Source organism: Castor canadensis, chromosome 4, assembly GCF_047511655.1.
Source record: "Castor canadensis chromosome 4, mCasCan1.hap1v2, whole genome shotgun sequence".
Taxonomy (NCBI): Eukaryota; Metazoa; Chordata; class Mammalia; order Rodentia; family Castoridae; genus Castor; species Castor canadensis.
The window spans coordinates 149416857-149437605 of record NC_133389.1 but is presented as its reverse complement, the minus strand read 5'-3'; the positions used below and the strand labels follow the sequence as shown (position 1 = coordinate 149437605).

At 38.8% G+C, this 20749-nt stretch overlaps 1 protein-coding gene across 4 annotated transcripts in view; it reads left to right on the top strand.

The window, feature by feature from the left end:
• The window catches only part of Satb2 (SATB homeobox 2), a 179035-nt gene that overhangs the window by 139398 nt on the left and 18888 nt on the right, over positions 1–20749 (top strand). For all 4 annotated transcript variants that reach the window (XM_074071340.1, XM_074071342.1, XM_074071341.1 and 1 more), the window contains one exon: positions 10481–10678. In XM_074071340.1, the coding sequence (XP_073927441.1) occupies positions 10481–10678 (198 nt within the window). The remainder of the gene's footprint in view (positions 1–10480; positions 10679–20749) is intronic.

Sequence of the window (20749 nt, the reverse complement as noted above, 5' to 3'; positions counted from 1 at the left end):
GTATGGTATAGGATAAGAGTCCAATTTCATTTTTTTGCTTGTGGAAATCTAGTTTTTCAAGAACCATTCATTTTGTTTTTTGTTTTGTTTTGAGACGGGGACTTGCTGTGTAGCCCAGGCAGGCTTTAGACTCTTGGTCCTCTACCTCAGCCTCCGAAGTTGCTAACATTTGTTGAAATGGCTATTCTTTTCCTATTGCATCCTCTCTGTATACTGGTTGAAAATTGGTTAACTACATATGTTTGGATATATTTTTGGACTCTCTGTTTTCTTCCATCAGTCTGTGTTTCTCGGTTTATACCAGTACCATACTATTTTAATTACTGTAGATTTATAATAACTTTATTGATTTAGGCAGTATTGAAGATTGAACCAAAGGGCTTGCACATGCTAGGCAAGTGCTGTACCAATGAGCTATAGCTCCAACTCCTGTAATATAATTTTAAATTAGGAACTATTGTGCCTCCAACTTTGTTTTGCTTTCTCAGTATTGCTTTGGCTGTTCAGAGACTTGTGATTCCATATGAAGAGTCCAATTTCATTTTTTTGCTTGTGGAAATCTAGTTTTTCAAGAACCATTCATTTTGGTTTTTGTTTTGTTTTGTTTTGAGACGGGGACTTGCTGTGTAGCCCAGGCAGGCTTTAGACTCTTGGTCCTCCACCTCAGCCTCCTAAGTTGCTAACATTTGTTGAAATGGCTATTCTTTTCCTATTGCATCCTCTTTCGTTTGTATTTTGGTGCTGGGGATTGAATCCAGGGCCTTACGTTCTACCACTGAGTTGTATCTCCAAACCCAAACATTGGAATTTTAATAGGTATTTCATAAACTCTATTTATTGCTGTGGGTAATACAGACGTCTTAACAATATTTAAATTCCTTTATTAAGGGTATCTTTACATGTAGGAGAATACATTTATAAAATAAAAATATTATCTTTGGCTTCATTAGCCTTTAGAAAATATTGCACAAAAAGTGGTTTCACACTTAACGTTCCTGTTAATGGGGATGGCTTTCTTGACCTGGGCTGGCACAGGCATTGAAGTAGGTGTGTGACTGTCCTGATCCCTCTGGTGCAGAGTGTAAAATTAGTTGGTCAGTTTCACTGCTCCTGATTTTGTTTTGCCACTGGTATTCCTCATGAGCAAGCAGGGGCTTGCTTTAGTAGCTGCCCTCCCTGTCCATTGAGGGTCCTTGGAACACAGTCATCTGACAGTTCATCAAGGAGCAAGCAATCTTTATTCTTATTAACTTGGGAATATATACACAAGTTTAGGGGCTGTCAACTCTAATTCAAAACATTAATGTATTTACACTAAAATTACCAGTTATTATTATAGTGAAAACATTTCTTCAGATTCTGTCATACGAAGTGGGCAGTCAACACAATGATGCCGGAGCATCAAGGTGGATTCTTCAGCCTCTCTGACTTTTTCCCTTGGCATAAGCTCAAGGGATTGCAATCTTTTTAGGGATTAGCAGGAGAAATACCCATAGGATCTCGGTTTGGATATCAACCTCATAATGAAGAATAGGTTCTGTTTTACTATGTTCACAATCAGTTATGTTATGTTTCATGTCCTAAAACTAACCTTTATGGCACTCCTTAACTAGATGTCAGGGAAGGTTAGTCACAGAGTGCATATGGAGTTCTACAAGTGTCAAATACCTTTAACCCATTGGTAATGTCTCTGTAGTGGTTTTAAGCTTGGTTTTATTGTAGAAACCTTACATTGAGTTATTTTGCCTGTTCACTTTTGGACATTTGAATGTGACTCTGGAGCAAATCTGCTTTCCATGTTAAAAGTACTTTTCTAAACACTCATCAGTCCTGTTGGGAAGAGACATGAGTTCAATCATGGTTCTTACAGTGGAGAATGTTGGTGCCTATGAATGGTCCCACCCATGCTACTGTAGAGACCGTTCTTTTCATAGGATCAGGACTAGGGTGAGGCAAGCTGAGTGCCTAGGGTGCACAATGTAAGGAGGCACACACTTGCTAGCCACACTTCTTGAGTATTATGTGCTTGTCATTTAACTCCCTGTTGTCTCTACCCTAATCTTTCGAGAGTCTTACTCAGGACTTTCTGCTCTGTTACCCCCAGATCCTCCACAACCTCAGCTTTGATAAGTTCTTGAGGAAGTTTGCAATGTACAGTGCTGCGTCAGGTGTGCTAAAATTTGGACCTGAAGTAAGGGAATGAAAACAGTTTGGTTGTTTTCTTAGAATAGTACATTTTGTTGTTAACATAGTTCTAGTATTTAAGTGGAGAAGTAAAAGATTGCACATTCACATCAACAGATGTGAATGGCTTTTTCCAGTGTGTATACCTATGTATACATGCATGTATGTGTGCATATTTATAAAGGTGAAGCCATAGTAAATTTCTATTATTGTATAGCTATATATACATTCCGGTCTATCTATAATAAAGAGGGAAATAAAATTTTGTGTCATCCCCTTGTGACTTGAGCCCTCTATAACAGAGTTAAAGAATTGTTCTGAAATAAAATTTTCATTACTCTCAATTACAGACTCAGTTTTGGCAAACACATCCATAGTATTCCATGAGTAAAATAGCCCAGAGACAGCTGAAAATTGGTTCCCATAAAAATGCAGTCTAAAACTTAGTATATAATTTTAGAAAATAAAAAAAGAAGCAGTTTGCTTTTACTTACCACATGCTATAACATAATTAACCTTGAACTGTAACCAAAGGCTCAGAACATATTCTTTTTCAGGTTTAGATGACCTCCTCGTCAGGGATTCACTGAAGCCCTTGACAAGTCCCTCTTGTAGTTAGCCTCTTATCCATTTCAGTTTTCTTGATTAGGTTATCTTGAATCATTAGTGGGCTTATTTATTCTAATAGACACTTATTGGATTCATGAAAAGAGAGTTCGGTGACTAAGAAACAAGAGCTGAATATTATCTGGCTCATTTCACACTTCAGAAGAGTCTCAATCAGCTGAAGAGAAATCCTTTCACAGTTAACAAAAGTTTGTTTGGGGACTTTGTGTGCTTCCATTTAGAAGGCGAACTGTCTGTGGTTAATAATATGAATTTTCTTTTAAGACACTCAGAAAACATTTCCTTTTGGTTGCATATGCTGACATTTTCTGTATTGAAGATGTGGGTGAGTAAATGGCCTTTTACATTTCTGCTGCAAGAGCCTGAGTCATCCTCCTGAGGAACTGTTCATTTGCTGACTTTTTCATTCATTAGAGTTCCTAGAGGGGCAAGAGGGTGCGGCCGCCTCCTATCTCGTAGCTTGAATCCACTCTTCAGCTCTGTGTTAGGCACACAAGTTGAGAGTCACCACTGTGACAAGGTCCTGCTGAAAAGAGCACATAGCCATATTCAACAGGGGCAGAGTTATCCCCTTTTATTGGAGGTCAGAGCAAGCTATGGACTTTGGTTCCCCACTGATTTGTATTTATTCTGAAATATTATAAAACTTGTTTTTCTACTTTTTTTGTTTCCTTTCCTTCTTTTTTTTTTTTCTTTGTTTTGTGAGGCAGGGTTTCACCATGTAGTCCAGTCTAATGTCAAACTTATGATCCTCCTGCCTCAGCCTCTCCATGCTGGGATTACAGTCATGTACCACCATGCCTGGCTCCCTCCTTCCCTCCCTCTTTCTTTTTAAAGAGAAGACACGAGGAATGGGAGAAGTTGGAGTCATAACCAGGTGCCCTGGTATAGGGAAAACAAGTAACTTTGTATAGAGTGACATTTCAGTACCATGGACAGGAACCCCCCCCCACACACTTTTCTCATCCACTGTGCCCCCTCCACACCACCCCATATCATTCATGAGCATTAGATCTAGAATTCAAACTTGTATCTGATATGGTCCTAACTCAAACTAGGCTGTATTACTGGTTTGTAAAAGATCTCCCTGATCATTTGAACATTCTCAACCTTCTGATATGGTTTGAAGGATTTTAAACTCTTAATTTGTTGTAAGTGAACTAGATATTGCTTTTTCCCATTTATTTTCAATCTAGGAGAGCTTTTGAAATTTCCATGTAAGCCACAACAGCAGAAAGTGAGAGAGAGAAAGAGAAGAGAGAGAGAGAAGAAAATGGTTAAAAATTTGAGAACATATTTTAAATGATTAATACAGTTTGGTGCTTATGATAGGTGCCATTTCTTTTAAGAGTGAAAGCTCCTAGAGAATGAAGCCTATGAAGTATGTACTTTACCACTATCAGGCCATTGTGGGTTCTGGTTAATACCCATGATTTCACTGTGGAAAAAAATTTCTAGGCTAGGATAAGTGGTGTTCTTGACTTTATTATAGTCTTTTCCCCCAAGAACTTCTTGTTTAATAGAAAAAAATGAGGGAGGGAAAAAAAGAAGAGTTCATTCTTTGTCTTATCAGTTAAAATATCTTCAGTGGTTCCTAGAGCCGATAGGATTAAGATGAAAAGTTCGTGCATTAGAAATAGGAAAAAATCTTGAAACATGATTGCTTCTGGCAATTAGTGTTCTTTTCAACAATCACTCTGAAACTACAAGATATTCTTCTAGGTTAATTTCTTTCCCTCCCTCCCTCCCTCCTTTCCTCCTTTTTTCCCTCCCTCCCTCTCTTCCTTCCTTCCTTCTTTTGTTTGGTGGTACTGGAGTTTAAACTCAGGGCCTCACACTTACTAGGCAGGCATTCTACCACTTGAGCCACTCTGCCGGCCCTAGGCTAATTTCTATATAATCTAGTAATTTCAGTTTCATCTAATGAGCATCTAGAAGCATCTACTATGTGCAAGGAATCATACCCTGCTCTGAAGAGGCTAGAATGAGTAAGAAGCCAGCCTTTCCCTCCACTCCCATCAAGAAGCTGACTATTCTGATAGGGATACAGATGTGCCACCTCCAACAGTAGCAGTCATCATATTGTGAAAGAGTATACACAAAATGCTTGAGGGTCATACAGAAGTGAGCAACCAGTTTAATGGGAGGTCAGCTGAGACCATGTCAGCTGAGCCTTGAAGCACATCTCATAGGATCAGAGCTTTAGTGAAGAGACATTCCAGCAAAGGGGGAAACATGGTGAAAGCATGGAGGTGAAAGTGTTTCCAGCACCTCTAGGGATGGAGTAATTTGCAGCAGCTGAAGAACAAGATCAATAGAGGAATTGACGGGGGACAGGTGAAGTCATGAGAGAGAAACGAGCAATTTACGTTCCTGACTGTTGATTCTTCTAATGCACTTGAATTATAACCTAAAGGTTGCTTCCTTATGTAACTCATCAATGAAACTGTCATTCTACTAAAGGATAAGCTATGGAGTTATTACTCATCTTCCAAACAGAATTAGTGATACATTTCTTCAAGTAGTAAGGAATCCTAATGCATTTACAACATGATTTGCTTTGTAAATTTCGATTGGTATGCAACTTTCATGGACATGTGGATTATAAACACGCTGTATCTTGACTGGTCTGAGTGTCATCTCACCTGCAGTTAGAAAGGGTGGGTGATCAGAGTTGTTTTTTCTACTGAGGGAAATAGATTTGTTTAAGAGGCTGATGAGATGACTAAAATGAGATGTTAATAACTATTATTTGCTTATGCACTGAATGTTCAGGAACTCTTTAACCATCGATTATAAAGAAGCAGTCTTTTAATGTATGTTCCCTCTTTGGTACAGATTTTAAAGGTAAAAGACTATTTTAGTCGTGAATCCCTTGGTATAATTGCACTTAGGCTCCATGTGTATTTTCCTATATAAGTTTTAGATAGTCTCTGGATTTTTTAAAATGTTGAACTAATTTTAGACTTGGAAACTTGCAAAAACAGTACAGAAGGGCTAATCGTACTGTACTGTATGTCTCTCATGTAGCTTCCTCTAATTTGACACCTTACTCTACTATAGGATAATTAGTGATAATAGTGCAGTTATCAGAACCAGGAAATTAACATTGTTTCAATACTATTGGCTAAACTAGAAATGCATTCTGATTTCGCCAATTTTTCTACTAGTGTCCATTTCTGTTCCAAGATTTCAGATTCCATCCAGGAACCACACTGCATCAAGTTGTCAAATCTTCTAATTCTCCTTAATTTTCTTCAGTCTACAACTATTCCTAAGTTTTGCCTTTTTTTTTTTTTTAATGCAGTACTGGGGTTTGAACTCAGAGCTTTACACCTGCTCCACAGACATACGACCACATGAATCATGCCTCCAGCCCCCAAGTCTTGCCTTTTATGGCCTTGTCACCTTTGAAAAGCTGATTGATTATTCTGTCAAGCTCCCCTCAGCTTAGGCTGTTCTGATGTTCTCTCATGATTTGACTGTGGCTATACATTTTGGGCAAGACTACCACTGATGTGATTTTGTGTCCTTTATGGCTCATTGTATCACAACATTGATGTGTCAGTAGCTCATCTCTAGTAATGTTAATCTCGACCAGTTGGTGAAGGTAGTTTCTTCTTTGTAGTTTAAACTCTGCTGACTAACCATTCTCTGCTACTTAGGACAAGTAGCAAGGTAGGTAACAGATGATGGAGAGTGAAAGTGGAAAGGAACTTAGAGACCATCTTTTCTAAACCCCTCCTTTCACAGTTGAGCATCCAGAAGCTCCAACAGGCAAACCATTCACCCAAAGGTCATTCGGTTATTTAATGACAGAGCAGTCAGGTCTCAGGGCTCCAAGTTTAATACTTTCTGCGCTTGCTAGCAGTGCTCAAACATGTATGAGTCACTTAGTCTCAGTTTTATCAGACTGCAAAAGCTAAACTTACTGATGAATATTCAACCTGTGATCAGAACTTACAGCCAGACTAAGGGAGAAGTCACAAACGGGTATGTGGTCTACGATTCACAGTGCTCACTTGCAGAGCTGGCCAAGGCTGAAAATCAGATGAACTTCTGTATCAGCATTTCTGAAATGAGAATAATTCTCCTGGAGTGCTCCACATAACACATAGGGAACAACAACAAAAAACCTACTTGAGATTTTTAACATAAAAAGGAGATTTGCTTATTAATAATTCATGAGTTCCCATTGAACATGCACGACAGAAACAGTGCTATTCAATAGAGAATACTGTCATCTGTCACTGTTTTATTTGACATTTACACTTTTTTTTTTTGCCTGATACTGCAAAACTTTCTTGGATGGCATGCAAAAATTATATAAATGAAAAAAAATCCCAACGTAGGAACCCTTTATCTCTTCTGTGATGAGTTCAGTGACAGTTACACACGTGTGTTCATGCAACAGCATGGCACTTCCTCACACATTCATTAGCCACCAAACAAGCTACTAAGAGATCCTATTGAGAAAACAGAGAGAAGCATCCCAAGTGGGCTGTGGAAGGGTCATGTGAATAAAAAGATGGTGGGTGAGAGGGAAGTGAGGTGGAAGAATAGATTTCATGGAGGGAGCAAGCGAGTCAGAGCGAGGGGAAAGCACATCATGGCTGCCATGAAGAAAACTGAGAAAAAAATGTTTCCATTTTAGATACAAAATAAATATTTATAAATGGTGCCATAGGGGCTCAACTAGTAGGAAATCTCAGCATTTAGTTACAAGAGCAAGTCAGAATTAGGAGCACCTTATGATTTTGTGCAACTGTAAGGCTCCCCACAATCTTTCTGCTCTGTAGGTTAGTTATTATTTATAAAAATCACAGAACCAGCTGATACATTCATAAGCTAATTATTGAAGCAGCTGGGTACACATGGTGCAATATGTCCAAGGCTGTGAAGTATCACAGATTTGTTGGGGCCTGCTGTGGAGGGGGTGCACTGTTGAAGGCTCCATCCCTTAATCTGATCAGCCAAGCAAACACTTTGTGGGGAAAGTAGATTAATAACCCTCTAAATACCATGAATGTGCTTCATCTTCAAAACTGGGTTCCCTTAAACATGCTGTTAGCTCAGCTCTTCAGGGATTTGAGGAAGTTCTCTAGTGCCCTAAGAACAGGGTCTTGTTGGGTACTTCCCTGTGCCAGAAATTAATTTGGTTTGCGTATGTCTGCACACATGACCACACTTGTGTCTAATCTGCTCCCTAATAGCTTCAAGGTCAAGACCTGGGATGTCAGTGGGCAAATTGAGCACTACACTTCTTAAAGACTGATGGCAGATAGCACACAGTCCATAACGAGGACTGTATGTGTTGTTCTAAGTGATTGTAATGAGTACAGATTATAACAGCACATATAAATCAAATGTGGCAATGAATGTTGTGCAAGACATTCCAAGTGTCGTAAGTGGAGATACCACTCAGCTGCCACCTGTCTCCTTTCAAGCTGTGGCTTAACAATGCAATTCATCCCTCAAGACAGCAGGTGCTATCTTCCTTCAGGTCTGGGTATCTCAGAACTTCATCTTTTAACAGATGTAGGTTTTTGTTTTTATTTTCCATTCAATGGTTGGTCTCCATGCTATTGCTTCCCCTGGGAGATGTTAAACATACCTGTTTGAAACATTTGAAAGAATTCAGTTGGAGACTTATTCAGATCTGTGAAAAGACAGAGAAATAGAAGCTTATTTTTTTCCACAGATGGTTTATTTTCCATTTCAAGAATTCTTCCCTTTGTATGAAGAAACCCTTGAGGAAATGCTTTGGGACCAGGAGATTTTTGTTTTTAATAACATCTATTTTGTGGTAGGGATAAAAATTTATCTTCATTTTTTCATATACTTGGTACCTTGAAAATTAACCATTACCTGTCCCTTAATCAAGTTGAAAAAATAATCTATGAAAATACTTGGAAAACATTTCCAAGCAAATGATAAGATATCTTGTTTTCATTCTTCCTAACCCTCTAACTCTCCCAAGCTCCCAGTTTATTGCAAGAAAAGATCAGGTCTGCGCAAATGTGGCCTCTCACTTGTAAAAACAAGGCAGTGTTGTGTTACAGATTAGTTTATAAATCCCCAGTGGCTTCACAGTTCAGTGCCTACAGCTGCTGCAGATGGGCCTGGGTTTTTGTCTCTTCGCGGTGCTGCAGCCGGCAGTTGAAGGAGAAAATGGAATGATCAGGTTATTAACATGGAGGCCGCGAGGAAGAGGCTGCACAATGAGAACAGCTGGTGTTGCTGTCTTGGCTGATGCAGCGGAGATAATCAAATCTTGCCTTTTTTTTGGGTAAAGGCAGAAGACACAGTGGAGAGTTAGACAAACAACGGCTCATGATAGTATACGAGGTTTTTATGTTGCATGTCAGGAACTTTCATTGGCTTACAAGTTATGATACAGAATTTGTTGAGGCTTGGGGTTTATCTTTCATGAAGTCAATTGCATGTATGCACCTTTTTAGAAAAATTTTTATTCTTTTTGCAAGAGGCATACCGTGGGACAGTTCTTGTTTTTAAAATTAGCGACATAGCTTGGGAATGATGGGTTAGAAAGCTACTGGGTAAAATATTTTGACATGAGTCAGTGAGCGATGTTGACAGCATCCTCTGTATTATTTTCATATAATCCATCATTATTTGCATTACATTTTCTTTCTCATGCAGTTGCAAGAGAGAGAACATCCGGATGCCAAAGTTGGGAGGCAGACATTTGCAGGTGCAGCCCGACCAACTGCCTGCCTTCCTGCAGGTGTGGCTGTGGTGGGAAGCTGATGGTTAAGAGGGCCTCCAGCACAGGGCATTCAGAGATGGAGCAAATATACATTTGTTTCCATTCTAGTTAAAGCTATTGCATTTGTTCTGCAGTTACTAATGATTGTAGGACTATTTCCTCCTTGGAGAATCCACTGCTCTTTTTACCTACACAGCTTTTTTTCTTCTTTAGAGTTTTTTATCTCATAATACATATTTGTTCATCTTCACTCGTTCTTAGAGTAGAATACTAACTTGTTGGGTAAGGTGTAAAAACTGTGGCTGAACAATAAAAATTACTTTTTCTAAGAATTGAGTAACTATAATCTTGTTCGAGTATCTGAAGGAATTTTCAAATAAGGAAACTGCAGTCTGGGCTCTATAGCTCATACCTGTAATCCCAGCTACACATGAGATAGAGATCAGGAAAATTTTCAGTGCCAGTATGGGCAAAAAGTTAGCAAGAACCAATAAAAATCTGGATGTGGTGGTCCATGCTTGTCATAAATAAGGAGGATCACAGTCTAGGCCAGCCTGGACATATATGTGAGACTCTATTAAAAAAAATAACTAAATCAAAAGGGCTGGGAGCATGGCTCAAGTAGAGTTTGCCTGGCAAGCTTTAGGACCTGAGTTCAGACCCTGGTACTGCCAAAAGGAAAAAGAAAGAAAGGAACTAATTGAGAATGTATTCTACAGGAAGAGTGACAGGTAACAAGAGTGAATGGTCATGGGCATTGCCGTGACCCCCAATATGGACACTGATTGTTTTTAGTCACACTGTTTTAGTAGCTCCCCAGGTTGGTGGGATCAATTTTACAGAAAAACGTGAACAAGTGGGCTGGCACCTGACTGTGGTCCAGGCCCACTCAACTGCTCTGCACTCTGCAGACTAACTCAAGTGAACTCCTCTCTCCAGGGCTGGCTCTGCGAACTGCTCCGCTGGAAAGAGAACCCAAGCCCAGAAAACCGCACCCTCTGGGAGAACCTCTGCACTATCCGTCGCTTCTTGAACCTTCCCCAGCACGAGAGGGACGTGATCTATGAGGAAGAATCACGGCATCACCATAGTGAACGCATGCAGCATGTGGTCCAGCTCCCACCTGAGCCAGTGCAGGTCAGCTTCTCCCCCCAGCCCCACCCCCACCCCCATCCCAAGCAGGGCTCTCTGTGCCTGCAGCAGCTTCCAGGGTCAAAGTAGCACACCAGGGGCTGGCAGAGTGGCTGAACTGGTGAAAGCACCTGCCTAGCAAGCATGAGGCCCTAAGTTCAAACCCCAGTAAAACCAAAGGAAAAAAAAATAGTGTACACCACACCACCTCCCATCAGAGGAGGGCTCCTGCCTTGTCCCCCAAGAGAGAGGACCCTGCTATTACAGTGGGCACTGTGTCTGGATAGGTGTGAACAGAGAAAAATGTGCAAGAAGTGAAAGGCCAAAGGCAGCTGCTTTCCTGAGCCCATTCCTGGCAAGTTTGTGACGCCACACTTGAGGAGAATGAAGTCTCCTCATCAGAAAGCAGCTTCTCCCTCGGTTTGTTTTCTAAAGAAAAACTGATCCAAATTCCTCAGGGAATGTTTGATTGGAAAGAAAAGAAATTGCCATGTGACCTGAAGAATACCTTTGAACCCAACCAAAACTTTGAGAAAAATTGTGACATATTTAGATTTTAAAATGAGTTTTTATTGTCTTTGGTTTCCTCTTTTAGAAATCTGCCTTCATTTGGGTAACATGGGGGTTTTTTTTTGGCTTAGTTTTTGTTCTCACTGAAGCAAATAATATTTCCTTCTGAAAGTAATTGAGTTTACTGACTCTTTTTATAATCTCAAATCAACTGCTTTCAAGAAGCATTAACTAGGGTTTCCGTGGTGAGATTCCCCAGAGTTTTGCCCACGCATTGGTTCAGTCCAGCTGCCCAATAACTTCAGTTGCAGCTGCCACCAAAGAGGACTCTTTACATTCTCTTTCTGACATTCCTTCTGTGTAGAAAAGGAAAGTTGAGGCAAGAGTACTTGTGTGTACACATGTGCGTGAAGAATGGAAGAGATGAGGATGGATGAAGAAGAAAGTATGTTTTACAATAAAGATAAATTAGGAGAGGCAATGAAGGATGTGGTGAAATATACCCTTGGTTATCTGTGTCTACTTTCTTTTTGCTGCACCTGCCTGTGCCTGGGAGGAGCCAGAAGTGAATGGGTCCAGCAAGTCACTTTTCATCCAAATATTGACCTCTCAGTCAAAGCTTTCATGCTATCATTAGTCAGTTTCTCACACCAAAGTCACAAAGTAAACTGCTCAAATTGTCAGACTCAGGGACTTGTCAAGGTGGTCTCTATAAAAAGTCTGCAGTGAACCCAGGTGGGTAGATGGCAGGTTGCACAGTTAGTAAGTAGCACAACTACCCACTCCTGTGAGACAGAGTCATAGGGTTGATTACCCTGCAGGACCCATCCACCTCCTTCCTGTCTTGGTCCTTTACTGAGTAGGTCCTTATCCAAACACCAAGGTCCCTCCCTATAGATAATTAGACCTACATACTGAGTCACATAGCAGTAGTTAACAGACTGTGAGATTTTAATTTCTTAAAATTAAAGAGGGGCCCAATACAGGTTCACTGACCTTTTATTTTAGAAATACATAGATTTGAACAATTCAAGAGAAGCCTCCATCTATTATCAGTATCATTCCATAAAGTACAATACTCTCGAATTTCATATCAGTCAGTGAAATAGATAGCCTTAAATAAAAGATCATGCCAACTATGGAAATTTAGCCGAATGAAAAACTCACCTCCTTCCACCCCTGTTTTGATGTGATCAGGTCCAGACTTTTGTTTTGAACAAGCAGAAGACCAAACAAGACCTTTAGGAACCACTGACTTTGCATGGACTTGTCTTTCAGGATCCATCCTAGTTCAGTCCAGGAGTGATTTATTCTAGATCTCAGTGAAAGACTCGTTTCAATTATATGATGTTGACATACATGGAAACTTAAAGGAATCTCAGATAACAATATGCAAACCCACTTTCTATTGTGAGTGAGGACAACTCACTCCCATACCATACTTGTCTGGGTTCCTTGTCCAGAAATTCTCATCTGTGTGGACTTTTAGATAGGTACCTGAATGGATATTTAACTTAGTATTGTATCTTAGAGTTGACCAGTTTGAGTGAAGTAAATCTTAGAAGTCAACAGCCAATTAATTTATGAGTTTATTATCTTTTGTGTTAGTATGTCAGAACCAGAGTATGCTGATAATATTTAATAGCTAAGAGAAACTCATACTCTGTTAAAGTTTATTCCTATCACTCTGATCGTGGCTAAAGAGCACACTGCACATTGAATTTGCTCTAGCCATTGGCCTTGATCCCACCACTACTATGAAATTCTTTTTTTTTTTTTTGCATTGTGCCTGTTTCTGAGTGACACTGCTTTGCTGAATTTATTTTTGTCATAAAAATACAAAGCTGTGGATTAATTATTTATTACAGTCAAATATGAAAAATGAGGAAAAATAACTGGAACCAGTCAGCAGAACTCTTAAGATGAGAATACAGCTGGCACATCCTCTGTGACTTGGGGAGGACTATATTTAAAGAGATACCAAGCCACTAAAAAATGTCTATGTTGACCAGAAGCCAAACCATTGAAAACTTAGGGCTGGAATTCACTTATATCAGCTATATTTTTAGAGTGATATGTTTGTTTGCATGTTTTAGGAATTTAAAAATTCATATGTAGCATAATATTAGTTTGGCAGTGCTGCATTTGTCTAATTAGGTAGAAAATGTGCCATCACTAAATTGTTAAGAATGAGTGAAACCAGTGCTGATTAAGAGCTTCTCATATTTGCAGCATATTAAAATACACAGAAGTCCTCCTTACTGTCGTCAAGGAAGAGTACTGTTAATGTTTCTTTAGGTAATATGGGTACACTACTCCCCGATTCTTCCTTTCTTCCTTCCCTCCCTTCTCCTCTCTTTCTTTCTTTATTATTTTTATGAGACAAGATCTTGATATGTAGCCCACACAGACCTTGAACTCAAAGTCCTCCTGTCTCTACCACCCAAGTTCTAGGATTACAGGCATGTGCTGTCACGCCCAGCCTGATTTTTTTCTTAAATAGTGAAGGTGAGAGGTAGTGATTTGGTACAAAATTACTCACTGCATTAGTCCCCAAAATGTTCTGGATCAAAGGAGCTGTCTGTTGCCCTCCTCTTTTGGGGATTTTTGTGATGCTGAGAGGTCCCTAGAGTCACAGCCTTTCTCTTTACAAAAGAGAGGAAATTTTTCATGGACATTTTTGTGTGGCCTGCAGATGTGCTTCTTTTAAGCCCACATTTAAAAATCAGGAGAGTCCACATAAAATCAAGAAAATGAGAGGATCTGATCTGCCAGGCTCCAGAGTCCCATATGACTGGAGCTAGGCCTTTTCCACAGGGCACTCACATACCATCCTGCCATCTGGGTTCCCATCGCCCACACTCTGCACACACATATACATCCCATCCACTTCATTTATTTAGACTTCACACTCATTATGTCATTTGCCCTAGAAGGTCACCTGGCCCCATGGTACCACCTCTATATCTGAAGGGACCATACCAGAACCACAAATGCCCTTGTCCCATCACTCTTATTTCTTTGGTGGTAGCCATTAGATACCATTTAAAAAAAATTTTAACTCCTAATACAATCTTTTACATGCTTACTAATAAATATCTATGTGATGGAATTTCACTTCGAGATAAGCAAGGTTATAGTTGAACCCACACTGGACTTGAAGCCATGGAGGAGTGTTGTCAGCTCTAGAGACTTGGCTGTCCTGTGATGACATGGATACTCCTTGGGAATTCTGATCTCCCCAGGGAATGTATAGCTTTCAGGTCATGTTGAGTTATCTGGCAGCTCCAGGTTTCTTTTGGTATTCTAAGTCTCTTCAGAAGCACCAATTAGGTACTGCCCTGTAGAAACTAATCTTCTAGGCTCTGAACACACTTGTACACTAAATCCATTCACACCTAGATCCACAGTGAGGACAGTAATGCCTCATGGGATGAGTTGGATCTTGCAGAGCATAAAAATTCTACGTGTACAATAGTTTGTGGTCCTCTAAAGGAATTGATACACAAAGAGATATTCAGTATATTTCTGACGTTAACAATTTATGAAGAAGGAAGATGATTAGGAAAAATGTATAAAAAGCTCTTTGGGGGTTGATTATAGAGAAATAAATTGAGAAATACTAATGTACATAATATTTCTAGTCCAAGTGTAGATAGCACAAAGATCAACTGAGGTAAGACATGGTACAGCAAACCAAGTTGAATCAAAACATTCCATGAAAAAGATGAAATAAATTCTATTTTTTTTCTGCAAATGGTTGGGGACAAAATCATTTCTTGTGATTGCAGCGATTTTTCTTCCTCATGGTTATTATGACCTGAGGCCCTATAGTGAATGGATAGCCTCAGCTTAGAATCAGAAACTGGTTAAGTCAGGATGTTCATTATTACCAACTCCATTTTACAATTGGAAAAGGCAAAGCTGTCATTGAGCCTTGCCTGCTAAATGAAAACACAGGCATTTTTGGCATCCAGTATTTCCTCTGACCACGCTTTCTTCTGAATGCAGTAGAGGAGAAAGGACATTGCTCAAACTGTGTCTGACCTCACTAGAATGAGGTTGACTGGGTAGCACTTGCTAAAGTGTTCATGTCTGTGCAGTTTGTACTTTATTGCTTTATTGTATTCCTCCACCATGTATTCCATGGCTTATTTTGTGAGTTCAAGAATTTGAGCTTACTGCTGTGTGGTTTCCCGACAAGTACTTGCTTTAAAATTCCATGTCGTGCATTGAGTAACAGTGTGAGATCTGGCCTGTGACAGCCATTTACACACCAGCATCATACCTTTACTCGTCTGGACTGCTGTTCATGTGGAATTCTCAGCCTTTCCTAAGTCACAGACACTCTATCATTGGTATCCACCAGAATAACTTTTTCTCTCATGGGGTATTTGCCAGTTTCTGGAAACATTTTTGGCTGTTAGAATTTGAGGATGCTACTAGTGTCTACTAGGTGAAGGCCTAGGATGCTTCCAAATATCTGACAATGCACAAGACAGTTCCCTTAAAGAAACGCTCTGGCCTACAATGCAGTACTGCTGGAGTTGTGAATCCTGGATAGACTTACCATTAGCTGCCTAATAGTGTAAGATAAAAAAATCATGCATTTCTCTAAATACATTGTTCTGAATTTTTCTATACACAATCCAGTAGTAATAACAGTAGAACTTATTCTGCCGTCCTTTTTCTCTTTCTTCTTTCTTTTCTTTCCTTTATTCCCTGGCATCAACTAGCTTTTTTGAAAGCCAAACTCTTCAAATGTGAGATTTTTTACATTTTATCATTTTTAACTATTGTGAAAAACCAAGAGATTGGTTGTTTTTTAAAAATCTACTTTCACAGATGAGGAATTGAAATTTAAAGAAGTTGCTCAAAGTGAGAATTTAAATTCACATCTGTCTGCTTTCGAGTCTGACTTTTATTTGTATGCTGGAAAGAACTTCTAAATTGCAACAGGCAGTGTTCCCCCAACACTTACTATGAGCTGTCTGGTATTATACTTAGTTGCTTATGTGTATATTTTATTTTTAATTATTCTACTGGATATATTTGGTTTTGTAAGCTTACCTTTTTATAGCACACTTAATACAGTAATACCTTTAACTCACTGGTGTGATGTCAAAGAACTGATATGACTGAAACTTCCACTTTTCATTAAGCCACTGTCACATTTTTTAGGTAACTTTAGAATGTGACTCTCACTGTTAATGTTTAAGGGCATTTACAATCTCCCTTTTGGCACTGAGCATTCACTCTTACTTTCCTACTCAAGACTCTTGAGTCTTGATTTATGAATTTGCTTACAAGAGAGCAGCTTCTTGGAAAACAAATAAGCTAATTAATTAATTGATTAAGGATGTTTGCAAATTCTCTAACCAGGTTACTAGAATTTTTTTCTACCTTGGAGTCATTCCAAGATCCTATTTAAAGCCTGCTGTTTGAATGTGGCTCCAGAGTTCTGAAACCCCACACTAGTCCTGAGGAAAGAAGCGAATTAACACTTGCCACTTTTAATGAAAAACTGCAGCAGTTGGGTACAAAGAAGGTCCTGATTTTCCAAGAGGGGCCGCACTAGCTTTTTCGTATTAATACTCTGTATACTGCACACATTTATTACACTTCATTTCTGTGTTATTGGTTAGCTTTTCAACATGTCTAAAATTTTAAATTCATCATGCAAGAATATAGAGAAACATGGAAGTCACGTGCAACCAGTGCTTTTTATTCTAGGAGAGGGACACCTCCATCTTGTACTCACCTTCCTTCAAAGTGTACGGGACAAGTTTCCCTTAGTGAAAATTCAGCAAGTTGAAGCAGCTCACTAGAGTCTGTAGTGAGTGGTAGGTTTAAACTGTATCCTTGTTTTTTTCAAGACATTTTGGCAAAGTAGGCCTGCCTGCCTTTTTTGTTTGTTTGTTTAAAGTTTCATAAAAGTTTTTTTTTTTCTTTTACGAGACATAGAAATCTCAGCATAATTATTGGTGATATAGTAAAAGAAACTGGAGGTGATAGAATTTCATGAAAATCCAGACATCATACTCTGAGTATGGTTAAGTTTCTCTGAACCTGGAGCTGGGAATTCACCAGGTGCAGTTTATGGATTCACCTTCTCCCCATATCAGCTTCCTTCTCTATCAAGCTTTTCTTCCAACCATCACCTGACTTGCCGTTTACTGATACATGTTTGTCTGTTTTGTAACTTCTGCATACTGTTCATAGTTTCTCTGAATTATAATTCTGCCTCGTCAAAACCTTGGCCTGCCCTTGATCCCTGCTCTTTCTCATGATCTTTGTTCAGTTCTCTACCAAACCCACTTCCTGTTACCCACTTCAAATTCACCTAAGAGGGAAACCGACAGGTCTACCTTCTTCCCATGAAGGTAGACTTTCTTGCTATTAAATTTCCAGATGGTAATCTGACTGCTTGATTTGGAAGGCACCACATTTTAAAGGAAGAGCTTTTGCTGGACAAAGTATTAGCATAATCTCAAGAAGAATGGAAAGTAGAAAGCCAACTGGCTGTAGTTCACTTGTAGGTAACCTATAGGTGGACTGCCATAGGACCAGAAAGTTGGGGTCCTATTAAGTAAAGCATGGCCCCTAAGACCCTGCTTTTATCAGCATATATGGTTGCAAGTATGATTAACAAGCAGTCTAGTATAAACTCATGTCAAGGGAGATTCATGTGACCTATTTTTAAATGTAAAGGTCTACAGACACATAAGTAGTCCACATGGATAAGGAAACCATTGTCCAAGGATGATTTTAAGTTCTGTGTATATCCATAGTATTATGCCTTTGTATTTTACTGAAAATTGTTTTAACATTTATCATGTACTTCCTTGTATAGTTTCTAGACTATAAATAACTTAGAGAAATTAACCTTAAATTTTTATAGTAGTCTTCTCTGGGTGTGATTAATTATATTTCTTTAGAGTAGGCTCAATATTCTATTAGGCTTATTTTTTTTTTTTTTTTTTTGCAGTGCTAGTGACCAAACCCTGGGCCTTACACATAGTAGGCAAGCACTCTTACCACTGAGCTACATACCCAGTGCCTTAGGCTTATTATTTTAATGAATAGAGTTAGCTAACCATGGGGACAGAGATTTGTTCTGCTGTTTCTGACATGCAGAGTTACCCCTATGAGTGGCTGAACCTTCATGACACATCACCTTCCCCAATCCGACATTTAGGATTAGCTGGTTGAAAGTGAAATGTCAAATAGCTGGGTTCTGCTTCTCCCAGTCTTCTCTTCCTCTATGGAAACTTTAAGAACCTTGGTCTCTCGAGCAGCTTGCTCTTCTACTCTTGCTACACATTCTCTGCAGCTCACTTTTTTAGATCCTGTAACAGTATGTAAGGCATTGCCCAGTGCGCTGCTTCGTAGGTAAAGGGAAGAACTGGAATGTGTATCACTTACATCAATTTAGAGTCCTCACACATACAGGCTTTTGAACTGCCCAGTGCTCAGAGACCACTAAAACCACTGATATACTTTGCCTATAATAATAGAAGATAGAAGATTGATAGAATAATAGAAGATTGATATTTCAAGTTTGGGGACAGCAGGGCACTCCTTATGTACGTTTCCATATGTACTTTTCCTTCTGGTGATATTAAATGAAACCAGTTATAATGTAAAAGTTTTGACATCTTGTCCTTTTTTTGATGTTCTGATAAGAAAATAAGACTAAACACAATACTTTTAAACATAAAGATTAGTTGTCTTTTATTTTAAATATTGCTGTGGAATTTGTTAGAAGGTGTTCTTGCTATTTTTCTGTTGATTCTCCCTCTTTCTCTCCCTCCTTTTCTTCCTTGCTGTCTTTCGTCTTCTGTCTTTTCAACAACCAGAAAAACTCCTTTTCTGTTTTTCAACTTGGAAGAATAGTGGGCAATGGCTTATGAATTTTGTGAAGGGGAAAACTGATTAAATGTGAACAATGGTAAGGTAGAAAGTGTGTTAAAGTGCATCCTTCCTTGTCTCCCCACTGATAAAAAGCAATGACAATAAACCATAACAGTTCCCAAGTATTTAATTTTTTTGTATGATTGTTGCTCTCTTAGGATTTTTATGCATTATTTCAGGAACCAGAGCATCTTATAAAGATTACTTATAAAAATTATCTAGTAAAATTTACTCTCTATCTTTATGTCAGCAAACCTCTGGCCCAATAGGAGGAAAAAGGGAAGGACCCTACAGGTGACATGACTTCAGTCACAGGACTGAGTATGTGAGTTTAGATGAGGTGTTTCTTTCAGCATTTCCTTCTACCATTTTGTGAATTGTCATAACACGAATTAGGTGATCTCAGAGACTCTTTTTATCTGAAACACTCATTTTATGGGTAGATTCATAGTTTCTGATTCCCATTTGAGAATTTTATTGAGAGTGTAAAACAAAAAACAAAACACAGTCTCCTGAGAAGTTCAAATGCATTTGGAAAAGCAAATTAACGACAACACAATAGATTATGAACTGAGTTCATACTGAACTCAGATCTGGTTGGTTTTCTTATGACTGATAGTTATGACAACTACAAGAGAAAGCCAGCCACTGAGTTTTAAACTATTATAGCCAAACCTACCTACAGTGGCCTTTCAGCTGTTTCTGTTTAGTGTAGAAATCTAATGTAGCTGAAAACTACTGCTGATTTTTATTAAGTCAAAGTCTGGGACTTCCCCTTGTAATGATAGAAAAGCATACTTTCAATTAAAGGAAAACTGCGAAAGTTCTGAAATTCATTTATTTTATTATTACTCAACTTGACCCTAGAAATGAGAGATCAAGCAAACTGAATAGGTTTGACAGTTCTAAGGGCACAAGTTCAATTTCCTCACAAGTTGTTTCTAGAGCTAATTCACTACAAATCATATTACCTCTCACCTTTTGATATAAAATCTTTCGAGGAATTGTATTTCACATCAGGGTCATCCTAATCACTTTGGGGATGGAAAAATGACATACCTGTCAAACTAGGCAGAGGGATTCCAGTAAGCAAGTGTGGGATGCAGACAAGCATGTGGTTTGTCAGAGGAGGACATGGTATTACTTTCTACAATAGAGTCAGCATGTTCTAGAGTAAGCCTGCACCACCAGCACACGGGAACTTATTGTTAAATTTGCAGAAATTTTGAAAACTAATTTTTACACCATTGGTAGCATGAAACTGGTCATGCTGGTATTATTTGTAAGAATTGGCAAAATGATCCAGTTGGAACTTTTTATTCCAGAGAGCCAATTGTTAAACACTCACCAGAACAACAATTAATTGACTCCAATTAATTTTCTTTAAAGCTCTGTGGACATTAATGTCTTTATTTTTACTTTTTTTTGCTTTATTTTTTACTTTTTCTTTTTTTCTGAAATCTATGGTATGAAAAAAGGTCAGCTGTTTCCAGAACTGAATGGCTGATTGGTATTATAGCTCACTTTATCAGATACAGTTTACTTAAATAGTAATTGTTTCTACTTTTCCCCTTCACACTTTAGTTTAAATTTATTTCTTCTTATTCAAGAAGGGTTGTCTTGTGTTCTTTCTGTATTCAAAGTACAAAGCTC